We start from the raw sequence: 12636 nt of genomic DNA, 5'->3' as shown, positions 1-12636 counted from the left end.
TGAAAATAAAATTTAAGTAAATTTATAAATCTCAAATTCACATTTTCGACCCACGCTTAATAGATGGTGAAAGACTCGTATTTTATATATCCAAAAACTTATCTAATTTTTTACAGATGCGGATTCATGACATTCTATCTCTTCTAATTATGTAACATCTTATTATATTGATTTTTTCTCATAAAAGAGAAAAACTCTTACACTAGTTCGAGTGTGCATAGATCCTTATATCTCTTATGAAGCTTTATATCAATAAAGATCTAAATTTGTTCTGATAACATTTGTCACGAGTTGAAACTCAAATCCAATCTCGTGTAACCTTAAATTCTGAAAGTAGAATTTAAGTAAGTTTACAAATTACAAATCTATATTTCTAATTCAAAATACATATTTGATAAACGGTGAAAGATACATATTTTATATATTTAAGACTCACTCTATTTTTTTTTTACGTGAGATCCGTCATACAATAATATTTTTAATATTAAAACAATTAAAATTAAAAATATTTATTTTTAAAAAATTTTTAACTTTTAAATTTTATTTATGAAAAAGAAAAAAACATTTGCCGTTAAATCTATACACCAATACTACATCAAATATTATAAATTCTTAATTTTTTTATATAAATTAATATAATTATGGAAAATGGAGAAAAATAAGTACAGGAGAGAGAGAAACGGGGTTGTTATATGGTGTATAAAGAAGAGAAGAAGAAAGTAGAACTACGACCTACACTGTTTTTTCTCGGTAGTTCTGGATTTCTCTAGAGACGCTCGGAAATTTCCCGTTTCTTGTTATAAACTTCTCAAGTCTAATATCATCCAATTGCTGATTCTAAGTTTGAAGCCACAACCACGACAACAACATTGACTGATTGTTGAACAGCAGAGAAAAAGAGAAAGAGAAAATGGGTTTGTGTGGAAAGTTGAAGAGAAAGGATATCGACCAAGTAAACGATGATTTCTCGGATTTCTCGCTTTCATCTCCGGCCACCAAGATTCGGCGTCTGGATGCGGAGTTACCACCGATCATCGAGGAAGAGGAGTCGTTTACAGAGAATCAAGACAAAGCCATCGTTCTCTTCAACCCACTTCTGCGTTCCCCTTCTGCTCTCTCCCTCTCTCTCAATTCCGACCTCATCTCTGGGTTTAAGAGTAAGCTTCTTGTTCCTGATTTGGTTTCATTTTTCTTTCTTCCCAAATTTGTTGTTGAAAGTTTTAATTTGGGACTTTAAAAATTGATCTGCAGACCAATTCCTACGGGCAAGTCACATGAAATCAGCTGATTTTGGTGAAACGAAAACTGAGCAGAGCAGCAAGGCGACGGAAGGATGTCTAGCAGTTGTTCCATGGATTCCTTGTCAGATTCCTGCGGTAGAAAGTAGAGATGGTCAGCTGGAGCTTCCAGAGTCAATGGAAGCTGATGAAATGGATATAGAAAATAATATAATTAATAATAATGGTAACAGTAACAATGCAAGGATGGAGCAAGAGCTTGCATATGAATATGGTGGGTTGAAGCCAAGCGAGACCCTCCATCACTGGCCGCAGCAGCATTGCATGATCCACCAGCCTCCTCAGAACCCTTTTACTCCGGTCACATGGTCTCAATGACAAGTTTTTGGGGGAGAATGGAATGTGTGCCTCTGCCTCAATCTTTTTGTAAATATTTTTGTTGTCTAGGCAATATAGAGAAGATGAGCTCAGCTGGGTAAAAGCCTCAGAATCAGAAGTGCTGGGGGCAGTAGGGAATTTTGGTACCCTTTTTTGTTTGGCTGCAAAATCATGCAGATTGAGGGGCCATTAATGCTAGTAGTAATTTTGATGTGGAAACTGGAAATCCTTCCTCCACTGAATGGAAGGTGAGTTGTGTCTACTCTAACTGTTTGATGTTTCAAAGGTGGTTGATGCAAAGCTATGTGATTTTTCTTCTTAACAAGAGTTCCATTTTAGTTCTTACCCTTGTCAAGTTCAAAGATTCTATTGCAGCAGCTGGTCAAATACTTAAAGGTATTTGCTCAAATGACATTTTTCCTATTCTTCTGCTGCTAAACATGAATTGTTCACTGATCAGCCTGGTGAAAACAACCCACTTAAAGCACCCCATGGCTTGAACCAAAATCGAAAATGTTTAGCCATAGTAGACCATGAGGTTGGCCCAGTCATGTTGAAACAGCAACAACGGGCATGCTTCAAAGATGAGGTTTTGCGAGTGAAATTGTCAGTCTTAATTAAAACCTGGCTGCATTGCTTTCTGGTACTGCTAGTATGCAACAAATATAAGAACAATAGGAGCTTAAGAAAGAAAACAGTAGGATATATGAAATCAAGTAGCCATTCCTCTGAGGTCGTTCTGAAATTACATAATATTCTATTACAAGATAGTACTAGTTGTATATATTTCTTTTGTCAATCTGTCATCAGTAACCCTGGAACTGGTTTTCTGTTCACCATTCTCAAAGTATGCAAAAATGAACATTGAACAGGCAAAAATATTAGTAGTATCTTTTCCTTTCGAACAAAAACACTCCAAAATTATAAGCCCAAAGGGATAAATTAATCAGTAATTACATCGTTTACAAGCATCGTATAGTAAATAAATTATTAAAAGATTCCTCTATATCTGAGAAAACTGAATGAAAACAACAAAAGTTTACTTGGAAGTTTCTGGTATTGATGTCTTTCCATGTTATGTCTTCTTCTCTTCCTATCCTTCAAGAACATAAACAACTGAATACTCTGTCTTCAACAAGCATCTACATGAATGGTTAAGGCTGCAAGAAGAGCTGTACCAAACTTGCTATCTAATATAAACCTGTATCAGCTAGTCTCCTGCAACATAGGTCTTCTCTTCATAGTATTTCTTTTCACTCTGTAACTTCTTAGCATTGCGTTTCTAGATTGAAAATGAGAAGCAAAATTAGAGGATAACTTCATATATATACAAGCATACAAAAGCAGATTTGTTGGACACCTGAAATTGCACTAATAAATTGGATAAAAAAGAGGGGTTACAAAGAAATAGGTACAAAAAGTAGACAACACATATTTTTCAAGTTATTAGTAAGAAAATTTAAGACAAGAAGAAAACTACTGATTCCTCTATTTGGGATTGATCAGCAGAATGTGATCTAATAGAAATGTTACAAACACACTCCTGTTCAGCATCCCCATGCAAAAAGTTTAGCCAGATATAATCTGGAAATGCCTCAGCTAGTAGCATCAAAAAGCAAGTGTCTAACAATCAGTGTTCTTCCAAAAGATGGTGAACAACTGCCCATCAACTTGAATTTCTAGTTGTCAATGAGATCATAATATAACAACAAATGTGAACAAAAAAATTCATGCGGTCAGTGTAAGTAATACCATGTAAGCCTCATGATTGGCAACTATCCTTTGGGCTACTGAACTTGTGGTTATCCTTTTAGGGCTTTCAAGCAACCGAAAAATTCCCATGCTCTTAGGAACTGCATATGGATCAGTTTCACCCTGTGGGAAGCAAAATCAGCAATTCTTTTAAATCCAAAAACACGAGCGGTTTATAACAGTGAAACAAATCTGAGAGAAGGCTGCAAACTTACAGCCAACAAAGTGTTGCTCTCGGCAACTGTTCCATGCACAACTAAAGAAATGTTGAAAGTTGTAATCTGTTCAAATAAAGAAAATAGCATCAGAATGCCTTTTTGCCACTTTAACAGTGAGAAACCAAATAGCGGTAATAGTAACAATAGTGTAAGTTGCTACAACCATCGGCCGGCAACAGAAACTAGCAACACTCAATCTTTAAGTATACGGTACAACTATTTAATGCATGGACATGGTTTGAAATATAAGCTCGTGATAAGTTACAGGTTCAGAAAAACGCTAGGACGCCATTTTTCTTGAAACCAACAACTATTATCTCAATTTTAATTTTGGTTTCTAGCATATAGATGCATTCTTTTGAACAAAATTTGTTAAAATGAATCATGATGATTCCCCCTTTCCCTTTCCTCACTTCAAATGCCTAAAAACATAAAAATGGGTCCTAATACATGTTCCCAGCAGATGCATCATCAAGATTAAGTCATTCTACAAAAACTCATTCGTCAACCAACCATAACTTGTCACATACATTTGTCCACACATAATAATTATGCCACACAAAATGTTAGTGCAAAGAAATAGGTATCCAGTCAAAAGGAAACACACTCCTCTTATGCACAGAAATATGATTTGTTATAGCAATATTAACTTGGAGAAAAAAAAAATTACACACCATGTCCTTCGTAACTTCCCAAGGTGCACCAATGATAACTTCATCAACATAACGGCAAGCTAACACGCTCAGATTACGCTCATGTAGATGCATAACAGGGTAGGGGGTCCCCCTATGCTCACTGCAGGAACAGGAGACTCATAATGTTATTTCTTCCATAGAAAACCTTTATTGATATAAGCAGATGTACCGGCGTATAACTAATGTTAACTTCAACCTTCCAAACTCAAATGTTCCAATGAAATTTAACAGGTAATAAACCAGGCAGAAGAATAACAACGCATAACATGAATGAAGTACCTCACAATCTGGTCAGTATGGATACCGACTAGCAAAAAGTCTCCAAGCTGCCTTGCCCTCTTGAGGATCTGAGTTTACACAAAAGATGGCTCAGAGACAAGGACAAAATGGAATGAGTTGCGAAAGTTCTATTATCTTGGAAAATGCAAGTAACATGTAACACATATCAGTAGATCACAAATTAAAGATGGATTAGAGACATGGACAAAAGAGAATCAGTTGCTAAAGTTCTGTTATCCTAGAAAACACAAGTACACGTAACAGAGATCAGTAGATCACAAATTATCTATGATTATTTCAGCTCTTCAAGTTTATGATGGCATACCCTTCCTCTCTTTCAGACAACCCTCCCCCACCTCCAAACACCCATAAGAAGGCCATTCTCCACTTTTCCCAACAAGCAGAAATCATAACCCCATAACTTTAATATTCTAAATTATTCTGTCTTATCCATACATTAGCCTCAGGAAAATCTCATTCTCAGCATTTTGGTCGTCCTTCCTTAGTCCAATGTTTTTTCTATTTTCCTTTTCCAATTATTAGCCCGTGAATTCTCACCACATTTCTAGCAGTTACTTCAGTACCCCAACTTCTTTTACCCAGTTTCTGTTTTCTTTGTTGATCTTCAAGAGGATCAGACAATGCATTCGTAGAACTTTCAGAAAATATGGTCTGGGACCTGCATAGGATTTGGGTGAGAATGGTAGTTTCTGTTCCTGTACAGGCTTTCTTAACACTAGATGTCGTCATTTCTAATTTAGCAATGAGTATATAAGCACATTGTGATTTTTTTTCTGAAAACAAATAATATAAGCAAATTGATGGATGAGACATCACACCACTCTCAGATTAGCTTTCAAAAATGAGGACACATTAGTCTTTGCTCTGAAGGATCCTGGTTGACGTGAGAGAGATATTGCTGTCCAGATTGGCTTGTTATTGACTGAGAAAATGATTCTCAATTACATAATGTAATTCAGAATTACAAGAAAAGATACCAGATCAGGGCTATATTAGGATGAGTTGCTTGATAAATACATGGAAGCCTACAACTCAAAAAAGGGCTTGCTAATACTAATTTGCCATTTCCTAATATGGGGTATCATTGCTTTCTAGTTGTACCCTACCCTAATTTTATATATATCATGCTACTTCACTCCATTGCTACAAGAAAAGAATGATGTACAAAATTTAGCAGCAGGGGCGAGATCTCTTATCCATATCTGGAGTCAAACTATATATTTAACAAATGTAATTTTATAACTTCTGGCATTTAACTTAGTACTCAATCCCTCTCACCCCCCACAGTCCCCTCCACTAACTCAAGCATGCCTTTGAATAACACAATAGTTTACATAAATTATTAAACAGGTAGAGCTGCATTAACACCACCAGCTTCTTAACAACACTTTGTTACTCTAGAGTAAAACTACATATTTAACAAATGTAATTTTAAAGTTCTGGCATTTAACTTGGTATTCAATCCTTCTCACCCCCACATTGCCCCCCTGCTAACTCAAACATGCCTTTGAGTAACATAACAGTTAACATAAATTATTAAATAGGTTGAGCTGCATTAACATCGCCAGCTTCATAACAACACTTTGCCTTTTACTCTAGTTTAAAATTTGCTAAAAAAAAGCACATATCTAAAAGATCCTCCTTAGAGGATAGGCATCCTACAATTTAATTATCATCAAGATTCAAGTTTCAGAAGGGCTACTAAATCAGTAACATAGATCAACCATAACAGCTAGCACTCGGTTCAAATGTGCAGAAACCAGTAGCCAAGCCAGTTAACAGTAAGCTATGCTCAAGAATTGCAAAATTATGTACATTAAGAAAGGCACAATGAGACAGTAGCGGATGATGAATGCCAATCTTACAACAATACTGGAGTATCAAAACTTGGGTATGATGAACAGCAATCACCAAATTGTCAATACGTCACAAGTTTATGCCATCATAATAACAGAAGCAACAAGAAATATCAGTTGTGAGAGTAAATATCAAAGGGACAGTAATACCTCCACATGTCCTGCATGAAAGAGATCGAATGCCCCATCAATGTACACAACGCGAGCATTTGGTCCAGGCCCCTGAGGCAAAAATGAATGAGACTGACAGAAAAAGAAAACCACACATGATGCACAAACAAGCAGTAAAGATAAAGGGAGAAAGAAGGCAAAAGAAGATCGGAATCTGCTCCACTTCAACCGATTCCCCCCTCACTTTCCCCCACCTCTGATAAAGAAGAAAACAGCTCTTCAATTTATAAAAGAGATTATTGGAGGCATCCATTGAGCTACAGAATCAACTTATGACAGAATTTTATGCCATCTTGAACCAATATTGCTATTAGTGAGAAAAAAACAGCAGACACACTACACCATTGATCCATATTCATACTTCCAAGTCCATCCAAAAGATTGCTTGAGATTAGCTCACCAAATATTACCTTTCGAGCAAATAATTTACATTCACATATGTTCATCTGTTAATCATGCAGCAAGCATTTTATCCAGACTTTCACATTCATGATGGTTACCTTTTCATTGAAACTTGGTTGTATTTAGCCAACGCATCTCTAATGGAAACAAACAGTGAGGGGATTATGTGCCAGAGGTCTATCTGGTAAGTTAGTCATAACAAGACCATTGCTATGTTAAAGGATTAAGCCTGTCAGCCTAATTTGAAGAAAGATGTCAGAAAATCATCTCTTGTTGTATACTTGTCAACTGGCAAAAGGAAAGAAATATAATATGGGACTTCTATGCCTTTACATACGAACTTGGCAAGACTGGTATAGATTTTCTAATTAGATCACCAAGCACTTTTGGAGGTTTTCAGGCTCTACCTGTGTTTTGTTGACAAATTTTCAAAGATTGCAAACTTTATTCCATGCTGCAGAAATCCTACTGAAGTTGTTCATACACACTCAGGTTGCCTAAAATTATAATTTCTGATCCAGATCTATATTTATGAGCCACTCCTGAATAAACTTGTGGAGGATGCTTAATATGAAGCTCAGTTTCTCTTCTTTTTATCCACAAAAAGATGGCCAAATGGAAACTTTTTACATGACATTGGCTGATCCTTTCAGCTTTCTAGTAGAGTAGGTAACCAAGTAACTAATTCAGACTAGATACTTCCTGCTGCAGAATTTCTTATAACATTTCTATGAAAGACTATACACCTTTGAATATATTACCTTTGCCGATTTTATGTGCAATAGGAATAAATTACCTTTTTCTAACTGGAAAAAAAAATGCATATGGTGGAAAAATACATCTCTCAAGCTTTTTCTAGTGGTAGCCATATTTCATTCTCTTATTATCAGCCAGTAAATAGAGTGAAACCCAATGATACCTGGCCATTTGAGAATTGCACAATCCGCCGAGATGTTAGTAGAAATTGGGCAATCTGACCCCTTTGTGACTGATGCTTTTCTCCCAAATCTCCATTCAAAAGTGTGCTATTATTATCTCCAACACCTTTAGTATCCTTTACAGAGGAAAGTATTCTTCCTGCACAAATATAATTTGTGCAATAATTATATGCAATGTTATAATTAGCACAAAATTTACAGATGCTAGTAAAATGATGGGGCTCCAACCAAAGAAATCTTGAACACATCTCAAGAAAAATTTTTAGTACCTACAATATCCGTGCTGGAGACACCTTCAGTGCGCTTAATCTGCTTGTAGCGGCCAGCTTTCTTTGCCAAGGCATAAGCATCGGTTCCATCTGGGAGAAGGCAAGGATCATCACCATGTATTATATAGTCAATCTTATGCTCATTGAACAGACTGCTCATGAATTGCTCAGTAATTGCATAGGGTGCATTTGCTATAACTTGATCGACCCACTTTAATCCACTGACAAGTGCCAGCCTGGAGAGAACTTCAAATGAGATCCATGGAAGCATTACAATAAATTAATTACAGAAACCTCACAAAAAGTAGGTAGCATGACAAGCCATCAAGGGAAAGGCCACCGCACAGATGAATTTGTTGAAAGTTCAGAATATTATTGCATAATATATATCAATTGCAATGCAGAACAAAAAGTTAGATGTGAAAAACATATCTAAGGTTTGCAGCCTTCTAACATAGACACTTTTGTGAAAGAAATAGTTGCACCAGATAATTAGCCTCTATAATCCATGCTGTTAATTAACTAAAGCAACATGCATACATGAAGTAGTGAAGGTTAGATCCTACAAAGATCTAATCTGTCAATAATCATCTATTTGGCAAAACCATTTTTTCACTTCAGCTATGGATTTGTTTTCCTTTTCTTACTGATTTTTCTTTCAATTAATTTATTCTTTCACATTTTGAGGATGTCACAGCCATTTGAGATGTGCTTGTCTTCAAAACTTCCATCACCAAGCCAAGATATTGTGAATGCTTTCCATGTGATTAAAACTTAAACACAGTTAATCCAAAATAGAATTATGTCTACATGTGGAAAACACAAATTAGAACAAGGCACAAACAAACTTGAGATTATGAAACCAAAATAACAAACTAACAATAACCCCTCCACCCAAAAAAAAATAAATAAAAATAAAGAGTTGCGTAAATACCTCTCTTCCATAGCTAGAACAGGAGGGCCCTTATTAGCAATAATCTCCTCATCACTCACAACACCCACCACCAATTCATCTCCTAAAGCCTTAGCTTGCCTCAACGCATTGGCATGGCCATAATGCATGAGATCAAAGCATCCATCCATGTAAACCCGAATGCGCTTCTTCTCACGCTTCTTCTTGTGGAAGATCCCTAAATCTGACCAAACATATGATAATGGAAAAAGTCCAATTCCACCAAAATAAGTGGCCGACAAACCGAGCAAGGCAGCCGTTAGCATTAGCCCACCAAAGAGATGTGGGCAGTAATACACCCCATCCCAAATCCAATTGTTACTCTCATATTCCATTGCCATTCTCTCTTTAAAGCTCAAATTAGAGGAGACACAAAACCTGCAAAACAATAACAAAACAGAATTTATCTTAAAAAAGAAGGAACACATGATTTGCAATAAAGAAAATTTACCAGACATAAATCTTTTTTTTTTTCTTTGGTACAGAATGGTTCAAAGCAAATCTGAAACTTGGAAATAAATTCAATTTTTTTTTATTTTAAAAAAATGTCTTATTGGTCTTAAAATATATTAAATTAAATTCTAAATACATGCAAAAAATGTAATTCAAAAATCAAAAACAAATTAAACGCTGAATTCGTTTGAACAATTCCATAATCTCAAACATACCCAAAATTGACAAGATTTTAAATAAATGAATATATAAAAAGAAAAAAGAATGATTAAAACAGGCAAATCATAAGAAATTCCATAACAAATCTGAACGAGTTTGTTAAGTTAAAAAAATATTCTAACGCAAGAAAATGAACGCAATGGGAATCGTAATATGAGGAAATGGTAGATCGAATCTTCACCTTTTTTTTTTTTCTGTTTTCTTTTTCTTAGTTTTGTGTTCGTGTCTCCTCCTTTTCTTTCTCTTTCGCCTTTGTTCTTTCTCTTTTTTTCTTGTTTCTGTCCCACGGGGATTTCTGACAAGGAGCTGTCCCAAAATATATCTTGCTTCTGTCTAATTTAAATTAATTTTTCTCGCAAGGTCTTTCCAAATTTAATTTATTAATTATAGTCCCTTCTATGTGACGTGTCTACAGTCTTACCGCCGAAGCTGCTTTGACCGAATATCTTTTTTTACTTTTCTTAATTAGTAAAAATCTGTTTTGAAATGAAAGAATAGTTATAAAAAAAATATAATATTTAAAATAAAAGAAATTATTTAGAAGGAAGAAGAAGATAGTATATTTATGAGATAATAATTTATTGAATCGTAATCTTAATTTAATTCAACCTAAGAGTTCAAATTAGATTACACTTTTTATATCTAGTTTGTTAGACTGTTTGACTTGATCTGAACTTCTTTTGCCACAATACAATGGACGTTCATATATATATTCATAATACTCTTTTTGAATATTTATTGTATTAAGAATATTCAAGTGAAGGAAAAAAAGTATATAATTCTTTTCAAGAATATGCTTTTGAAACACTTATCGAAAAAAACTCAATGGAAAAAACTTTGATGAAAGAAAAAGGTACAATGCATACTTTACTCTCTTGATTACTATTGATAACTATATAATATAGAGTTATTTGGACTTAATTTTTTGATAATAATTTACTTCTTTCTTCATTCAACTTGGCTTAACTTCAAAACTCTATAAAAACAAGCTTTCAGAGGACTTTTAGAAGAACGAAACACCATATTGAAAGTTGAGAATTAAGCCACAAAGTCATTAAAGTTGACAAGAAATTAAGAGATTCAAGAAGATTTGAAAAATCAAGATTATAGTTCTTGGATTCTATTTTCTTTTTTGTTGAACTTTTATTTTCTTAGTTTGATTTTAATGTTTCAAATTTTATTTGATGATGATGCGTGATTTAATGGGGAACTAAATTATTTATCTAAAATTATTTTCTCAATACGTAGTCTGATTTATTTATCTCTCTTTTACTTATGTTTAATGAGTTATTTATTCTATTTTGTGCTGAATGCTTCAAATTGATTGGCCACCAATTAAATTAATTTAGAAATCTAAATTAAATCTTGACGAAGGAGATTTAGGTAGACCTTGAATAGAATAGCGTATTGAGGATATTTTTATGAGCAACTTGACAGAGACTTGTGAATAAATTAGGAATCTAGATAACCCAACTTAATTCATTAAACTAAGTTAAGAGAGAGAGACAATAATCAAATGAAGTTTGAGGGACATCATAATCTTAGGTTTAAAAGTCAATCAAATTTAAAAAAGTAATTTTGCTAAGTAAATTTAGATTAGTTTTAGTTTTTAAGTTTGATTTTATTTTGCTTTTTAATTCAAAATTTAGTATTTGGATAAAATTAGGATTTGTAATTTTAGTAATTAATAGTAAGAATTAATTCAATTCCTTGTGGGATTGACACATTACTCATCATTATATTATCTTTACAATTCATATAGTTACGTAAGTAGTAAATTGAACAACAACTGCATTATTTAAAATCTTTAAAATGGCACATTCCAATTTTTTGTACTAATTTTTCAAATGTTGCAATAAGAATGGTTTTAGTGAACAAATCATCATTTTCTTGAAGATCATGAGTGAAGAAGAATTTTGATAAAATATGTCAAGTCCAGCTCTGTTATATACTTGCCATATCATTCATGTACTTGATAGCATGTCTGCATACTTGGATGCCTCGAAAAATCGTTAAAAGTCTATATCGTCCCTAGTGGTACAATTAAGTCGATTAAAATCTCGTACTAGTCCAAATAGAGACTTTAGGATGTATTTGAGAGTTATTGAACCTTAGAATGTCTTAAAATGGTGATTCGGAGTTTGAGGATTAATTTGGAATCCAATTGAGAATTTTTATAACGTAGGGGCAAAATGGTCATTTTACCACCCGAGGGCAAAAATTGAAATGTTGGACGAGATTTTTGATCAATTTTGACTATTTGGAGCATAATTTGAATTTGAGAAGTGAAAAATTTCAATTTCGATATTTTTTCGAGCATAAGGGCAAACCAGTCATTTCAAGTGTCCATGAAGATGTAATTGGAATTTTTGAAATTTCACACCACCGTGACACTTGTCAAGCCCATGAATTTCACCTATTATCATTTTTATACTTTGGATAATTAAGGTATTATATGTGGTGGTAAGAAAATGCTTAATAGTTAAGTTTTAACCATGAACCATTCACACGTTGACACGTGTCAAGCTTTAATTCTTTTATAATTTCCTTTATAAACCAACATAAACCTCTCCCAATTCTTCTTTCATTGCCGTGCAAGCCAAAGAAAAGGGGGGAAAGAATAGAAACAACCCTTGAGGAAGAAAATTCAAGAGAAATTCATCGATTACCGAAAAACAAAGCGATTTAAGGTAAGATTTCGCGATTTTAGCTTAAGATTCACCTCTCCCATGCTTTCTTTTTCATTTTCTATGGTTGAAACCCAAATTTTCATGAAGGAAGTCATGGTGGCCAAA

At 34.1% G+C, this 12636-nt stretch overlaps 2 protein-coding genes across 2 annotated transcripts; one reads left to right on the top strand and one right to left on the bottom strand.

Annotated features, from left to right (window-relative positions):
- The first annotated feature begins 721 nt into the window (after positions 1-721).
- LOC18589430 (uncharacterized) lies at positions 722-1941 on the top strand. The gene is made up of 2 exons (XM_007014399.3): positions 722-1157; positions 1252-1941. The coding sequence occupies exons 1-2, from the start codon at positions 911-913 to the stop codon at positions 1614-1616; spliced, it is 612 nt and encodes a 203-aa protein (XP_007014461.3). The 5' UTR covers positions 722-910; the 3' UTR covers positions 1617-1941.
- Positions 1942-2480: 539 nt separating this feature from the next.
- Positions 2481-10142, bottom strand: PECT1 (phosphorylethanolamine cytidylyltransferase 1). Its single transcript, XM_088809901.1, has 10 exons — positions 10023-10142; positions 9152-9547; positions 8218-8453; positions 7930-8087; positions 6588-6659; positions 4561-4628; positions 4261-4381; positions 3584-3649; positions 3369-3491; positions 2481-2898 (listed from the first exon to the last, which is right to left on the bottom strand). Exons 2-10 carry the CDS (start codon positions 9508-9510, stop codon positions 2827-2829), a joined length of 1275 nt encoding a protein of 424 aa, XP_088666027.1. The 5' UTR covers positions 9511-9547; positions 10023-10142; the 3' UTR covers positions 2481-2826.
- Positions 10143-12636: the final 2494 nt, after the last annotated feature.

Source organism: Theobroma cacao, chromosome 9 (assembly GCF_053813885.1).
Source record: "Theobroma cacao isolate CCN51 chromosome 9, ASM5381388v1, whole genome shotgun sequence".
In the NCBI taxonomy this organism is placed as follows: Eukaryota; Viridiplantae; Streptophyta; class Magnoliopsida; order Malvales; family Malvaceae; genus Theobroma; species Theobroma cacao.
The sequence above is the reverse complement of the archived record's forward strand: the minus strand, read 5'-3'. Positions and strand labels throughout refer to the sequence as shown.

What these genes read in the sequence shown, in the direction of transcription:
- LOC18589430 (XM_007014399.3), top strand. Translation starts at nt 911, where the DNA reads ATGGGTTTGTGTGGAAAGTTGAAGAGAAAGGATATCGACCAAGTAAAC. An exon ending in CCTCATCTCTGGGTTTAAGA is followed by an intron (nt 1,158 to 1,251) that starts GTAAGCTTCTTG and finishes ATTGATCTGCAG; the next exon opens with ACCAATTCCTACGGGCAAGT.
- PECT1 (XM_088809901.1), bottom strand. Translation starts at nt 9,510, where the DNA reads ATGGCAATGGAATATGAGAGTAACAATTGGATTTGGGATGGGGTGTAT. An exon ending in GTTCTAGCTATGGAAGAGAG is followed by an intron (nt 8,454 to 9,151) that starts GTATTTACGCAA and finishes AGTTCTCTCCAG; the next exon opens with GCTGGCACTTGTCAGTGGAT. An exon ending in CCAATCATGAGGCTTACATG is followed by an intron (nt 2,899 to 3,368) that starts GTATTACTTACA and finishes TTTTCAATCTAG; the next exon opens with AAACGCAATGCTAAGAAGTT.